This window comes from Calliphora vicina, chromosome 5, assembly GCF_958450345.1.
Source record: "Calliphora vicina chromosome 5, idCalVici1.1, whole genome shotgun sequence".
Taxonomy (NCBI): domain Eukaryota; kingdom Metazoa; phylum Arthropoda; class Insecta; order Diptera; family Calliphoridae; genus Calliphora; species Calliphora vicina.
This window is the reverse complement of record NC_088784.1, coordinates 114154147-114170415: the sequence shown is the minus strand read 5'-3', so window position 1 is coordinate 114170415 and position 16269 is coordinate 114154147. Positions and strand designations below refer to the sequence as shown.

The 16269-nt window shown below is 30.2% G+C and overlaps 3 protein-coding genes across 4 annotated transcripts in view; 1 reads left to right on the top strand and 2 right to left on the bottom strand.

Moving 5' to 3' along the window:
- Positions 1-239: 239 nt before the first annotated feature.
- LOC135960121 (LHFPL tetraspan subfamily member 2a protein) lies at positions 240-3599 on the top strand. 2 transcript variants are annotated; one of them, XM_065511343.1, is made up of 3 exons: positions 240-776; positions 851-964; positions 3266-3599. In XM_065511343.1, exons 1-3 carry the CDS (start codon positions 320-322, stop codon positions 3409-3411), a joined length of 717 nt encoding a protein of 238 aa, XP_065367415.1. In that variant the 5' UTR covers positions 240-319; the 3' UTR covers positions 3412-3599. The 2 variants fall into 2 exon arrangements, with proteins under 2 accessions (XP_065367415.1, XP_065367416.1); XM_065511344.1 differs by having other exon boundaries at positions 242-776; positions 3269-3599.
- Positions 3600-7436: 3837 nt separating this feature from the next.
- LOC135961842 (dnaJ homolog subfamily C member 21) lies at positions 7437-10183 on the bottom strand. The gene is made up of 2 exons (XM_065513462.1): positions 9500-10183; positions 7437-8627 (listed from the first exon to the last, which is right to left on the bottom strand). Exons 1-2 carry the CDS (start codon positions 10103-10105, stop codon positions 7563-7565), a joined length of 1671 nt encoding a protein of 556 aa, XP_065369534.1. The 5' UTR covers positions 10106-10183; the 3' UTR covers positions 7437-7562.
- Positions 10184-15854: 5671 nt separating this feature from the next.
- Positions 15855-16269, bottom strand: part of LOC135961645 (lysM and putative peptidoglycan-binding domain-containing protein 3) — a 2816-nt gene continuing 2401 nt past the window's right edge. Inside the window, exon 3 of the mRNA XM_065513174.1 lies at positions 15855-16256. Coding sequence (XP_065369246.1) covers positions 15997-16256 — 260 coding nt within the window. The 3' untranslated portion in view covers positions 15855-15996. The remainder of the gene's footprint in view (positions 16257-16269) is intronic.

Genomic DNA, 16269 nt, shown 5'->3' with positions numbered 1-16269 from the left:
AGATCCCTTGGAGCGATTTGGCTGATTTTTTCGATTCGAAATTTTCAGGAGATGGTTTGTAAAGCAAAAAAATCAAAAAATTCCTGGTAAAACTCGGATTTCATTTTTTTATAAAATCCTTTCACATTTTTTATTTAACTACGACAGGGGTCAAGTTAGTTATAAATAAATATAGAAATAATAATCCATTATTTTAAATCAATATTTTTATACTCGTTACAGGTTATACATACATACATTAACGCATGTATAGTTAAGCATAATATTCAAATCAAAAATAGCTAAGGAATGATTGTAAGCTAGACTTGGAATTTTAACAATGTGTTATTTGATAGTAACCGGTGGAAGTCTGGTATGGTTTCTTTTAACTCTAATAGCTGATATGTTTGTGATATCTGCCATAGTTACGCCCAAATGGCTAATTGCGCCCGCTCCTCATTCGTTTAATATACCACGGATTATATTGGATGTAAAGCTGGAGCAACAAAATGAGATTGTACAACCTACCAAGTCATTGCGTTATTCGTCGGTTGGTATTTATACACGATGTAAAACTATGAAAGATGTTGGCTTTCATTGTGGACCCTTTGATTTGGATGGGTTTGCGACGGATAGTGAAATTTATCCTACAGCCTGGAAGGCCACCATGTTCTTCATATCGTTGGGCTTTGTTTTATTAACCCTGACTGTTTTGTGCACTTTGTTTTCTTGTTGTCGACAGTCGGTTTTTGGCAAAAGTATACATAATATGACTGCCTGTGCACAGGTTATAGCAGGTGAGCATATAAATTATTCGATGACTGCTGCTATAATCAACTGATTTTGTATGATTACCATGGTTTCTTTTTAGGTATAAGTGTAATGATGAGTTTATTTTTGCATCCTTTGGGTTGGTCAGCCCCACGTGTCCATCTATTATGTGGTCCCGATGCTGAGCCTTTCTATGCTGCTGGTTGTTCTATAGGTAAACAATTAATTGATATACATACATACATAACTGGAAATTAATTATTTTTGTTATTGATATATTGCACACCCAGTTCAAAAGTGACAACATAAAATTAATTTGTCGGGTTATATAAACCGGAAAAATTCATTTTACGCCTAAACTATGCACAATACACTTGTTTATCTATACAAAAGATATCAGTGTATTCTGTTGTTGTTAACTGGGGCTAAAAAATACTAATGTCTTTCATTATGTTTCAATTTATTTCCGATTTCTGAAAAATTTAAATTTTGAGTTGCGTCACTTTTGAACTGGGTGTGCGATATGTATGTATATTAGGGTGGCCCTTAATTAACGAAAGTTGGATTTTGGCCATTCTCACCCATTCTCATTTTGGCCATAATGGTGAACATTAGAAAAAAAAATCATCCTGAAAAAATTTTAGGTAAATCGGTTGGGGTTAGAGTTGGGGTTATTAGAGCATTTACAAGGGGAAAATATGCATTTTCTTTAGTTTTTGTAAAAATTTTGCCATTAAAAAAATTACTTTTGCAATTTAATTTAAAAAAATAGAAATGTGTACGTACGTAAGTTCTAATGAGACATAAAAAACAGAAATTGGTCAAAAAATTTTAAAGTTATTAAAAATTCGCCAGGCCATATATCACCATATTTACTCGTATATGAGTTTTTGTCTTCGTAGGATACCGTTAACCTATTCGCAGGTATGACCAAAAAAAGAAAAATTTTTAACGGCATTTTCAAAACTCCATTTTCAAATTTTTAAAAATTTTGTTAAACAAATTTCAGAATTAGCAGATCATCTCATTGGGATTTATTGAGAATATTATAGTTTTTCCGTACCTGCGATTTAAATTTTGAAATTTTCCAAATATTGAAGAATTATACCTTTGACCTTCGCGATTTAACGTTTTCCAATTTTAGTAAAACTTTCATAGTATATTTAGAATTATATGGACTATAATATTCTGAATAGGTTTTACTTAAAATTTACAGTAAGGAAATAGAGCTCATTCGCCAAAAAATGGCCAAATCAGAGTACGGAAATAAACAAATCGAAACGTTTGCTATCGTTTTGTTTTGTTCTTTTCAGTGAGTAAAACAAAAACCAAACATAAACAATGAGAATGATTTTGCCATTTTGTTTTATATTGTTTTTGCTCGTGAGCGCAAACTGTACATTTATATAAACGTACGCACCTAGAAAAGAAAAGTGTAAGAACAATATTGAAACATTCTGATATAAAAACTTTTAACAAACGTTTGGTAATTGATTTACTCTTTATAATAGAGAACACAGTACAACAAAAAAAAAACAAAACGAATAAAAAATACGTTTCTCTATCTGTTTTGTACTCAAATGTACGATTGTAACGGTAAATTAAATAATGCAGATGAGTGAAAAGCCAATCGTTTCGTTTTCTCTCTTTGTCACTTGAAAAGTTTTTGCTTTGTTTTTGCTCATGTACAATACTATTTAAAATTTTTGATTTGTTTTGTACATTTTGCAAACGTTTGCGAAATGTTTTGTTTGTTTTCATACTCTGCCAAATAATTGTTTTTTTCGAAAATTTCAAAATTTAAATCGCAGGTATGTAAAAACTATAGGAGGTATTGTCATACTTTTTTCATATTATTATTCCCTATTATATTGTAAATAAATCCCCATGTGATGATCAAAAAATTTTGAAATTTGTTTAACAAAATTTTTAAAAATTTGAAAATGGAGTTTTGAAACTGCCGTTAAAAAAATTTATTTTTTTGGTCATACCTGCGAATAGGTTAACGGTATCCTACGAAGACAAAAACTCATATACGAGTAAATATGGAGATATATTAAGTAAAAATGAGCTTTTATTTTAATATTTATCAAAATATGTTAATTTTGTTCCTACATTTCTTGTTCTAGTTGCCTGAGATACGGTAATGGCCTGGCGAATTTTTAATAACTTTAAAATTTTTTAAATTTCTGTTTTTTATGTCTCATTAGAACGAGAATTACGAACACATTTCTATTATTTTAAATTAAATTGCAAAAGTAATTTTTTAATGGCAAAATTTTTACAAAAACTGTACAAAATGCATATTTTCTCCTTGTAAATGCATCTCAAAACTTCAGAGGGCTTGTGGCACGGCACGTCTTAACCCCAACCGATTTACCTAAAAAATTTTCAAGATGATTTTTTTACTAATGTTCACCAAACTGGGGGGTGAGAATGGCCAAAATCCAACTTTCATTTATTAAGGGCCACCCTAATGTATTTACCTAATTATGTCTGAATGTTTCTTACCAAGCAGGCATATCATTTTATTGTGCGGTAGCTGGTGCAGTTCTATGCTTTTTATGTGCTGGCATAAGTTTGAAAGCCGAATCATCAAATATGCGGTCACGCGTAAAAAGACGCGTGGAAGAGGGTGATCGGCTTGTGTGTATTCCATAGAATTTAAGATTAGAATAATGAGTCACAACATCAATAACATCACATATAACAAAGCACATAAAGTGATCATTATGATTTATAATCTGTATTATTATTATTATTATTTTACACCAGTACTTAATTTGTATATACATTTGTACTTATAAATATTAAAAATGGTGCCAAAAGTACTATACAATAAAAATGTATTCTTTGTGTATTAAAAAAGCTTAAGCGCCAAAAAATGCTGTTATTCTGCTGATATGAGAAAGCTTTTTAGGGCCTTTTTATATTAAGCCATCGATATGCATATATATCGAGTCATAACCGCAAAAAAAGCTCAAGTGACAAAAACTAAATTTTACAGGAGAAGGTTTTTATTATTTATTTCTTGTTTAAATTAAGTTAGAGCAACAAAATTTAGTATGCAGTCACATTTTGTTCCAATGCATAAAAGGAATCCAATTGCTTTCTCATATCAGCAGAATAACAGCAATTTTTTTTGGCGCTTAAGCTTTTTTTGCTGTCATTCTGATGAACTACTGGAAAAAAATGTGTCGGTTGATATACAGTGGTGGCCAGGTAATTAAGACAAAAATTGTTTGCTAAATTCCATGCAAAGTAAATTAATAAAGTAGCGACAGTACTACAACAAATACAACATTTACAAAAACCACAAGCAATTTTGTTTTTGGTTTAAGGTCTGAGCTGTCAAAGTTGCCTGTTGTTGTTTTTGCCTTTGGGCTTGTTGTAATTTTCGCCACAACAACCACAAGTGAATTGACAGTTCAGACTGAATAAGAAAAATAGTCAGCTATTCTACTGAGTCTACTTTATTAATTTACTTTGATTCCATTTGATTCTCAATTATTGTTTAAAATATTTCTACAAATATGAATGCATGAGAACTGTTTTAACACACAAGTGTGTTTTATTCAACTGAGTGAATTCATACATATCCACCACGAACACATTAGGGTTCTATAGCTGAAACAAAAAGTCGACTTTTCGACCTTCGACTTTTTCCGTTTCTTAAAAAGTAGACTTTTCGAACTTTCAACTATTTTCGACTTTCCGACTATTTTCGACTTTTTCAACTTTTTACCATTTCTTGTAAAAAATATATAGTTTCTACATTTATTGATGCGCCTTTTGTAATGTTTAGCAATAAAAACAAAATTTATCAAGGCGATAATAGTTAGAAGAATGTTGGAAGAATTTTGTGTAGAACAAAGCTTTATTTTATAAACATTTATTTATTATTTATATTAATAAATAACCAACGAACGACATTTGATTTTTATTTATATAGATAGGTAGATGAAAAATGTTTGTATGAGAAAATTCGAAAATCTTCTTTACGAAAGCACCGAATGGACCTAATGTAGTATTTTAGATGTCTAAAACCATATTCAAAAAATTTCCTTTCCAATGATACCAGTTTGGAGCTAATCGGTTGGATGGTCTCAGAGTCTATAACGGACATATGTAGGTAGAAACATTTTTTGTATTTTATATATATATATAAAATTTTGTCATGCTATTGTTTACATTTTTGCTCATGTTTACATAAATAGTACTTTTTTTTGCAACTCTGTAAAAAAAATTTACAAATGGCCTGTTTGTTTTCTTCAGCTGCGTTAATACAATTGATGTTTTTTGAATCCTTAAAAATAGTTCCAAAAACCCACAAAAAGGGCGCAAATCTCATTAAAAAAAAAAAATAGTTTTATTAAACATGCACGATGAAAAGGCATTTTAAACATTTAAGCCGATTTTGTGGTCCCATTTACAACAACAGTGAATGTCACTTAAAATCGTACACCATCGTAGTAAAATTTTATTCATTAGTTTTAGAAAGTTGATGTTTTTTAAATATTTTGAAATACTATTTTTATATTGGGTGTGCTATTACATATCAGAAAATATGGTATAATTTTAATTGCCCTTATCTACAAATAAAAAAATTGGGTAACACCGTCAGTGCCCAGAATACTATTTCTTCACTTAAAATCGTACAGGCACTAAAAATAGCAAAGGATACCCTACAAAGTATTAGGATTATTTAATATTAACATTTTTTTTAATTTTTAAAGTTTTAATTAAAATTTAATATAAGTGTTATATAAAATTTAATATAAGAAGTGAAATATGAATTTTGTGATATTTTTAATTTTCATCAATATTTTTTTCAGGAATTGAGGTTTTGTTATATTTTTTGTTGAAATACATATTTTTTGTTCCAATTAAAAAAATGACTTTTAATTTTTTATATAATCACCTATTATTGCCTGTATAATTTCATAATATTTAAAAAAAAAATATGTTGTACGATTTTGAGTGACACTCACTGTAGCTTTGTTTTATTTAATAATATGAAACGAGTATTTTTGACCGATACCTCGGTGCTAAAGTATCGATTCTAAAAGTACTTGGTATCGAAACAAAAGTATCGATATTTACTTGTAGTTACTCGTATAGTTTCATCCCTAAATACAACTTTGCGTTTTTTAGTTATTTTACGCGGGTTTACTGATCTGGTTGGAATTAAACAAATTTATAAAATTGCCCCTTTATAGTATAGTTTGCGTAGTGTTTTTTTTTAAAGAAAAGTTTCACTGAAAGTGTATTCCATATGTGTAATATGAAATAATCGTGAAGTTAAGAAAAATAATTAGAAATTTGTTTTTTTTTTAAATTCGTCGCTGTAATAGAAGCAAAGTTGCACTTGTGTACATTAAAACATTCGTTCCCACAGTACTCGCTTGTGATAAAAAAAACCGTCGACAATGTAACGCTCTATAACAATTATTAGGTGTATTTTTCAATAATATTACTTGGAGTGTAAAGAATAAAAAAAGGTAATGGTGTTTTGTACTATTTTTGTATAGGTATATAGTAGTTATCTGATACGGAACCAATGATGACAGACTTAATTGAATAAATAGCTCGTAATTTTAAAATATAAATATCGGTACAACTGAGGTTAAATAACAATCAGCCCAATTATAAATAAAAAATTCCGCGGGAGTTTGTTCCCCGGGAGTTTTTTCCATTGAATTTGAAAATGAAAAATTAGAAAAGGGAAAAAACTCCCGGGGAATTTTTATTCATAATTGGGCTAAATAAATATTTTACATTAACAAGCTACAGCTAAACCAAACTCAAATGCTACTACTTATGCTGTAATGGATAACGAAAATTTCTGATATTTTCTTTGATAAAACAAATTATTGGACTTTTGTATAGAAACATTACATTACTCTCAGAATGAGTATAACAATAATATTTAAAAAAATAGTTTTCGGTGCATAGTTCTAAAACTAAACTGAGTGAAAGGATTTGATCGTTCGTTCATGAACTACCCAAGTCTAATGCCTATAACTTTTACGGTAAAAGTTTTGAAGTTTTGCCACTGATTATGTTTCTAATAAAAATCGTTATAATTTTGTTCTCACAATTAATACTACAAATACTGCCTGTGAAAATTCAATTTTGAAAATCGAATTACTTAAATTTGATAAATTAAGATTCCATTAAAGCATTTTCATGATCTATAGGCTAAATATTATACTTATTATTATTTAAATTATTTATCATAAATTTATACATCTTTAGAGGCTTCGGATTGTTGATTGATTTCACAAACTAACGGATGTCACCAAATCCACTCCTCTATATAGTTAACATTTCACAATATCTATGTTATTTAATATTCATTAATCTATTCATTCAGTTACAGAATCCTAGTCAATATAACATAATAGGTTCCAATTACATATACTACATAATTCATAATTTTATCACTGTCAAAATGTTCAGAATATGGTCCATCTAAAGCAGGGGGTTTATTATGTAATTCCTTTCGAAAAGAAATTCGTTCGTATTTGTATGCTTTATAGATTTGTATTTCGATTCGATTCGAATTACATAATAACGCCCCAGGACTGATGTACATAAGATCTTTTTTATTATCGATTATTTATCAACATGCAGTTATAAAACCCTATGTACATTATTTGGTAAAATTGCAATAACAAAACCAATCTCATTAAGTATTATTTATTTTAATAATTTAAGTTTGTTTATTATTTCTGTACATTTCATAAAATTATAATCTTATTATAGAGGTTGTAGCACTAAAAGAACGTTTCAAAGCGTAAAAATCGTTATTAATTTCTTTTTCCTTTTGCCTTTTTTGACTTTGCGTTTTCATCATTTGTTACTTTTGTTTTGGGTATATAAACACCATGGTTTGTTAATTTTAGATGAGAAAAAAGTTTGTTTTTAGATTCGAATTTTGATTTGCAAGTAACGCATACATGTTGAGTTGTTTCTGAATCTAAATCATTATTCGATTTTGTGATAGTTTTAGGGAAGATTTCTGGTCCAGTATTATTTTTAAGAGGTTGGGGTTCAGATAAAATTGAGTGTTTTTGGTTCGTTTTATTTTTATTTTTAGATTTTTTTGTTGATTTTTTGTTTGTTGTATTCCAATTATCATCCTCTTTATCATAATTGCACGAAATATCAAGTTTTGAGACAACTTCCTCTAAATTCTCTTCACAATTATTATCTTCATCGGAGTTTAATAAAATTGTCTGCTTTACCTTCTTGGCATCTTTTTTATTTTTCAATTTGTTGGGTTTATTTTTATTACCAATTGCTTGTAAGTCTTCCATTCTTTCAGAAGTATCATCTTCGATTTCTTCATTTGTTATTTCTGTAGCTGTTTCTACAGTTTCCTGTGAGTTTTCATCTTGCTGATATAAATGTTCTTCATCTTGCATCTCAATCTTTAGCCTTTCAATATTATCACGATGTTTTTTACTTGTTTCATGGTTTGCAAAGGCTTTTTCCGTTTTAAATTCTTTATTGCAAGCCACACAATACAAATCATCTATATATTCTTCATCGTCATGATCCTCTTGTGCAACATGTACTTCTTCACCCATTACTGCATTTTCGTCTTCGTCTTCATCATCTTCATAATATTCATCGTCACTGCTATATTGCATTTCCAGTTGCTTCAGTTGTTCTTCATAATCATCATTACTCGCATTGGCTGTTTGGCTATTCAGTCTCATTTCCTCTAACTCCTGTTGTCGGCGCCTAATTTGCTCCAAACGGTTTTGTTCTTGCTTTTGCCTGTTGAAAGCAGCCCTTTCTTCTAATACTTTCTTAAACGCCTGTACACGTTTATCACGCTTGCGGATAAATGAAACTAAATTACGAACCTAAAATTAAAAGATTAAAACGTTTAAAAAACTAAGTTTACGTAGTAAATACATTTGGGAAATAACTTTAGTTTTCACAATTTTAAAAAGTGTGATTGTATGAAAAATGCAATTTTCTATTAATAGAGAGACATCAGCCCAATATTTTTCAGAAATTGTGTTTTTTTTAATTGAGTTTGTTAGTGTCTGTCACTATAATTAATTTCAAATATGATTCAGTAATTTTGACTTACCTGCACAACCAACTTTGCACGATATTTTGTGCAGGTAAGATAAAAATGCAGTTAACCTTAATGCACTTACGTGCTTATTGATGCTGGTAAGTGCATTTAAGTTTACTGCCCAAAAAAGAAGCTAACGGCAAATAATTTACATGAAGCTTTGTGATTTTTCCGTCTAAACATAACGACAAATTTGTTATTTTAGCTACGTTTCAAATTATTAAGAAGTTGCAAACTTCTCATTTTTTCAAAATCCTATTTTCCTTATTTTGTTTTGATTTAATTTTGTATTAGACAGCTAAATGAAATTTTTTCATGAAAACCAGTTATAGCTTCCAAAAGTATTATGCACTTATCTTAAATGTGCAGGTATCAACAATGCACTTAAATTAACGAATTTATATGGAGTTTGGTAAATAAATATACTAAACACAAGTTTTGTGCACTTATATGCAAAATGCTCTTAAGTGAAAGGCAGGTAAGTCAAAACTACTGTATTTATGTTAAAAGATTTCATAATCTTTTTTGCTTCAAGTCGGAAAAACTGTCAAACATGTACATAGTAATATGGTCTAATATTAGTTATTATAACACCCAGTTATTAATTTCAAGCCTGTGGAATGAAAAAAATATTAATTTGTTTATGTATACCTCTTCATTTCTTTCCTTTTTGGCTTTTTGTACCACCTTTTTCATGTCCTTTTCAATTTCTCGTAATATTCTACGATCCTTAATCTCTGTTATGTTATATGGGCACAACCACGTATATGTGCGTTTAGTACAATATGCGCTCCAATAGGCATAGAATGGTCCTACTACTTCCTCATAACTACTCTTAGAATCACCAAATTTAGGTATATTTTCCAACTCTTCTTCATCGTCCATGAATTCCGCATCTTCAGTGGCAATTTTCTCAAATACTTCCCGATATACAGCATAAAATCCTTTATCATCATCTCCGTAACCCATGAAGCACGAAACCGTAAAATATTGGAAAACGTCCAAACAATTGTCTTCATAATCAGAATTTTTCCCCCTCAATATCTGATCTCTATGATTGTCATACCAAGCTCTTTCTTGGGAATCTGAGAGAACTTCATAGGCCTGTTGTATAAGTTGAAAGCGCTCTTTGGCCTCATCCATGGAATTAGGATTTTTATCCGGATGCCATTTTAGTGCCAGCTTTCGGTAGGCAGTTTTAATTTCACTTTCGTTTGCGTCACGTTCAACACCAAGTTCTTCGTAATAACACTTCATTGTCTATCTAATTTATTTTCTTATTTACTTTAAATATTTTTGGTTCAATTTCGCAATTAAAATAGAAACAAATAATTGCGAAAACATGCGCTCGAAACCCAGGCGAATCTATAGAAGGCAGTGATGCCAGGAGATTTTTTCAGAAATCCCTACGCTCATGAAAAAAAATCTCTTTTTTTTCCCTACACCAACCTTTTATTTTCCCTACACTACCTTTTTAAATATGAACAGCTGTTGTATTCAGCAAAAAAGGCTTAAGCTGATTTCGAAATCATTGTTTTTTCCGGGGCTTGTTTGTCAAAAAATTAATCCATTGTTTCGGTTTTTGTTTTTGAAAGATTTTTTTGTGCATTTTTACTTACATTTCATTGCTTTGTTTTCATCATTATCAGAAGACGAATCGGACATTTTTTCCAAAATTAGTTATTTTTTAATTCATAATGTTTTTATTGTTATTTATTACTTAAAAACTTACTTATTAAAATCGAAGAGACCTGCAAAGATAGCGTATGTATGTAAAAAAAATGTACAAAAATAAACAAGTGTCTACTTCAAATGAAAATTTATTGTAGTAGTTGTCAAAAATTATCAGCGCAGCTTTAAGGAAATGTCAAAAACTGTAGTTTAAAAGCGGTGTAATTATTAAAGATGCCACATTATAACTTACTTCATATTATAACAGATTTAAGAGTTTCTAATGATACATTTAAACAAATTTTATATTTTTTAATTTTATAATTGGAAAATATATAGTTTTAAATTGCCATTGCAAAAAATCTCTACAATTCGACAAAAGTAAGAATTCTTTCCCTTTTTTCCTACAAGCGAAATTTTGGAAAAAAAATCCCTACAAAAATGGAAAATTCCCTACACTTGGCATCACTGATAGAAGGTGACGACAGAAGAACAGCTGCAAGGTGCATTTAATAAGGTGCCATCGGCAGCACAGCTGATTATAGAAATAGCACGCACAAATGTCAAACTGCATATATAAAAAATATTCGCCCGTAAGTCCGTATGTCAAACTCTACATATAAAAAATAAGTGAATTCGCCTGTATTTATTTCAATTCGCCACTGCTGTCACCTTGTTAAATACCCCTTGGAACCAAGGTGCATTTAATAAGGTGCCATCGGCAGCACAGCTGATTATAGAAATAGCACGTACAAATGTCAAACTACATATATAAAAAATATTCGCCCGTACGTTCGTATGTCAAACTCTATATATAAAAAATAAGTGAATTCGCCTGTATTTATTTCAATTCGCCACTGCTGTCACCTTGTTAAATACGCCTTGCTTGGAACTGACTATTTTTCAGTCTGAACATCAATTCACTTGTGGTTGTTGTGGCGAAAAATACAACAAGCCCAAAAGCAAAAACAACAACAGGCAACTTTGACAGCTCAGACCTTAAAGTTTAAGTAAATCTTCAACAATTCTGTCAGACATACTTTCGAGAATTTTGCTATTTAAAATCAGCAAAATCCGTCCATAAATAACGGAGATATGAGCAAAAATCCGAGACAACCTCTGAAAATTTCATCAAAAAACAACAAAACGTATGTTTGGATGTGCAAGCTTTGCGTATTTTGTTTTTTTTTGTGTTTTGTTTCTTTTGGCGTTGTTGTGGTTTTTTATACAACTAAACGTTTGTTTGGTTGTGTGTTGGTTTTTTTATCAAAAAAACAACAAATCGTATGTTTGGATGTGCATGCTTTGCGTATTTTGTTTTTTCTTTTGTGTTTTGTTTCTTTTGGAGTTGTTGTTTTTTATACAATTAAACGTAAGTTTGGATGTGTGTTGGTTTCATTGGCTTGCGTATTTTGTTTTTTCTTTTGCTGTTTTGTTTCGTTTGGCGTTGTTGTTGTTTTTTGTGTTCTTGATAAATTTAGGATGCTGTACGCTGAAAGTGGGCAATGTACATACATACACATATGGCCAAAATAATAAGTACATGAGATTTTTCCGCATCTTTGATGAATTAAAAATTTATATTTATTTTAAATGAAATATTATTTATATATTTAGTTAGTTTATGTTATGTTTAACATAAAACACAATCACTTATCCCCTAATTGCATAAACTAAATTTTTTATTAAATGAAAAATAAAAAAACTTCATAAAATTGGTGGACAAAATAATAAGTACATTGTATAATTCCTTAAATTAAAAGTTATAGTTGAATATTATTTGTTTTATTTTTATTAGTTTTATTAATATCTAGTGTATTCTTTATTATTTTTAATAATTTAGTGGACTCTTCTTGGCATACTGCTAATTAGTTTACGGCAGGTATCCAAAGGGATTTCATACCACGTTTTTTTAACAAAATCACAAAATTGACCTTTATTGACGTTTGTTTTGAAATGTTTGCTTACTTATTCTGTATTTCAACTCCCCCTAAAGGTTTTCAATTGGATTTAGATCTGGTGACTGACATGGACAGTCTAGGAGACTTACAAAATTTTCACAAGTTTCAGCGAGTTTCCATACCCGTTTCTGGTTTATGAGCATTTTGTACAAAAAACAGTGACCTATCCAGATATTTATCTTGAATACCCTCTAGGTAAATTTCTGCCAATATGCGATATCTGCTCGAACCGTCCGGCGAAGACTATAGTGTGCTATTTTACAGGATCAAATAGCCAGAAAAGTTCCTCTCCTTCGGAACATAAATATTATGGGCAATCAGTCAGTCGGAAAAAAATCAGTTGAGTTGTGCGAACCAGCAGGTGGGAATAAGTTGCATAATATCTTGTGGAGCGATGAAATAAAAATAAATTTGTTTAGAAATGATGACGGTCGTAATGTGCGTCGTGCTCAGGGTAAGGAATTTCAGCCTCGTTATACAAAAAAGACCGTAAAGTACGGTGGTGTCTACATTATGGTATTCTGAAATTTCTCGACATATTATGTTGGTCCTATTTATCGTATTACCGATACTATAACACGTTTTGAATACAAACATATTTTTGTATTGCCATACGCTGAAGAATCGTGGGTTATCCGGTAGGATAATGACCCAAAACACACATCCTGCTATGTTGAAGATTAGTTCCGTGAAAATAGTATAAGTCTCCTAGTTTGACCAAGTCAGTCACCGGATCTAAATCCAATTGAAAACCTTTAGGGGGAGTTGAAACACAGAATAAGTAAGCAAACATTTCAGAACAAAGGTCAATAAAGGTCAATTTTTTGATTTTGTTAAAAAAAACGTGGTATGAAATCCCTTTGGATACCTGCCGTAAACTAATTAGCAGTATGCCAAGAAGAGTCCACTAAATTATTAAAAATAATAAAGGATGCAATATATATTAATAAAACTAATAAAAATAAAACAAATAATATTCAACTATAACTTTTAATTTAAGGATTTATACAATGTACTTATTATTTTGTCCACCAATTTTATGAAGTTCTTTTATTTTTCATTTAATAAAAAATTTATTTTATGCAATTAGGGGATAAGTGATTGTGTTTTATGTTAAACATAACATAAACTAACTAAACATATAAATAATATTTCATTTAAAATAAATATAAATTTTTAATTCATCAAAGATGCGAAAAAATCTCATGTACTTATTATTTTGGCCATATGTGTATATACTATTTATAAAAAATAATAATGCATCCACAACAAAGGTGAAGGGCAAGGCGTATTTAACAAGGTGACAGCAGTGGCGAATTGAAATAAATACAGGCGAATTCACTTATTTTTTATATATAGAGTTTGACATACGGACGTACGGGCGAATATTTTTTATATATGCAGTTTGACATTTGTGCGAGCTATTTCTATAATCAGCTGTGCTGCCGATGGCACCTTATTAAATGCACCTTGGTGAAGGGTATATAAGATACGGCATAGCCGAATATAGCACTCAAGGCGTATTTAACAAGGTGACAGCAGTGGCGAATTGAAATAAATACAGGCGAATTCACTTATTTTTTATATATAGAGTTTGACATACGGGCGTACGGGCGAATATTTTTTATATATGTAGTTTGACATTTGTGCGAGCTATTTCTATAATCAGCTGTGCTGCCGATGGCACCTTATTAAATGCACCTTGATAGCACTCTTACTTGTTTATTGTTGATTTGTTGTAGAGTTGCATGTACTCAAAGTAAATTAATAAAGTAGACTTAGTAGAACAGCTGACTATTTTTCTTATTCAGTCTGAACTGTCAATTCACTTGTGGTTGTTGTGGCGAAAATTACAACAAGCCCAAAAGCAAAAACAACAACAGGCAACTTTGACAGCTCAGACCTTAAACCAAAATTGCTTGTGGTTTTTGTAAATGTTGTATTTGTTGTAGTACTGTCGCTACTTTATTAATTTACTTTGCATGTACTTGTATAAATATACTTTGGTCGCTACTTTATTAATTTACTTTGTGTTCTACTGAGTCTTTTTTATTAATTTACTTTGCGTGTGCACACGTACGTAAGAGAAGAGTAAATGAAAAACGCGGCACCCATGTAAACTTTACATGGACAGCCAGCCAGACTGACGGACATCGTTTAATCGACTCAGTGGGTGTTAGACTAATATTTTTGGGCGTTACAAACATCTGCACAAACGCATTATACCCTCCCCACTATGGTGGTGTAGGGTATAAATAGTCAACTGTTCATAGTCAAGCCCCATTTTGGACAAAAAAAAATTCAAACAAGTTTTTGATTTTGCCAAAAAAAACGAAAATTTTGTATCTTGGGTTACAAAATATTTATTTTGATAGATATCCCACTAAGCGACCAAAAAGGTCTTCAAGGAAAAGACCTTAGTTTTCTTTTGAGCAAAAAAAGGGCCCATTTAGAAAAAAAATTCAACAAAGTTTTTGATTTTGCAAAAAAAAGTCAAAAATAGCTTGTTTTGAGTTAAGCGACCAAATAGGTCTTCAAGGAAAATATCTAAGCTTTATTTTAAGAAAAAAAGGGCCCATTTTGAAAAAAAAGTTTTTAATTTCGGAAAAAAAATATTAAATTTTGTGTTTAATATTTTTTTTTTTCGAAACATTGAAGAAATAGCTATCTAAACTATTTGGGACACTTTTTGCTAAGAACATGGATGAGAAAAAACACATGTTAACTCAGAAAGTTCTTGACCGATGAAAAATTCTGTCTGAATTACTATCCAATAGGTTTAACCTTGGTGCAAATTTCATCCCGATCGGAAGACATCGATTTTAAAAATTGGTTCACTTGACATGAAATCCCCCATATACATATGTATATGTTCCGCTTTCCAAACCACAACTATTTTGACATTTTCTTTTGTCTGTTTTCTATTCTATCTGTATAATCTGTGGCTTATGCTCTTCATTGCCAACATATAAGCATTTTATTAATCTTCTTTATGGTCTGCTACTCTAAAATATACGTACACTTATTCCAAATATATCAATAAATATTGAAATTATGTGTAAATTAATAAATTCATAACTGTTTGTTTATCATTAGCGTTTTCTTTATAGGATGAAAAATATTTGAAATAGCTCTTTCAAAGAATATGAATGAATATACCATTTAAAATGAAGTTTATAGAGTTACTATTTTAAAACTCTCAGAAATATAGTCAAATACGTCACAATTAACCATGGTTAAATACATATATAAAAGCTTGTTCAACCCATCATATTAGTCTAAGATAATTAAATATAAATAAGTATGTATAATAATATCATTGAATTTTAAAAGTATCATTATTAATATTCTTCACAGATATATGTATAGATAGATACGTCTATAAAAAATTAAATTTTATTTGTATCACTTAGTTTCAAAGTCAATATGTTTTACTTGACAATTCGTAGAGTAATATATTGACCTACTTTTAGTTGTGTTTTAATACCAGACAAAGGTATTAGCATTATATAAATGTCAATGGTGAATTGGTGTTATTGATCCAGTTGTATTGTGATGAGCATGTTCAGCTATGTAGAATACGTAAACAAGGGGAATGACGAAACACAGCGCTAAAATGACAACGAATAGACAAATCCATGACATATCACAATCAGAGCCAGACCAATCCATTGCGCGCAATGATGGTCCGCGTATACGATGTAATTGAGGCAAATTAATTGAATCGTCAAGAATGTCTGTTATGAGAGGTGTTGAAAGATCATCGAGATTACTTGCTGACACATATTC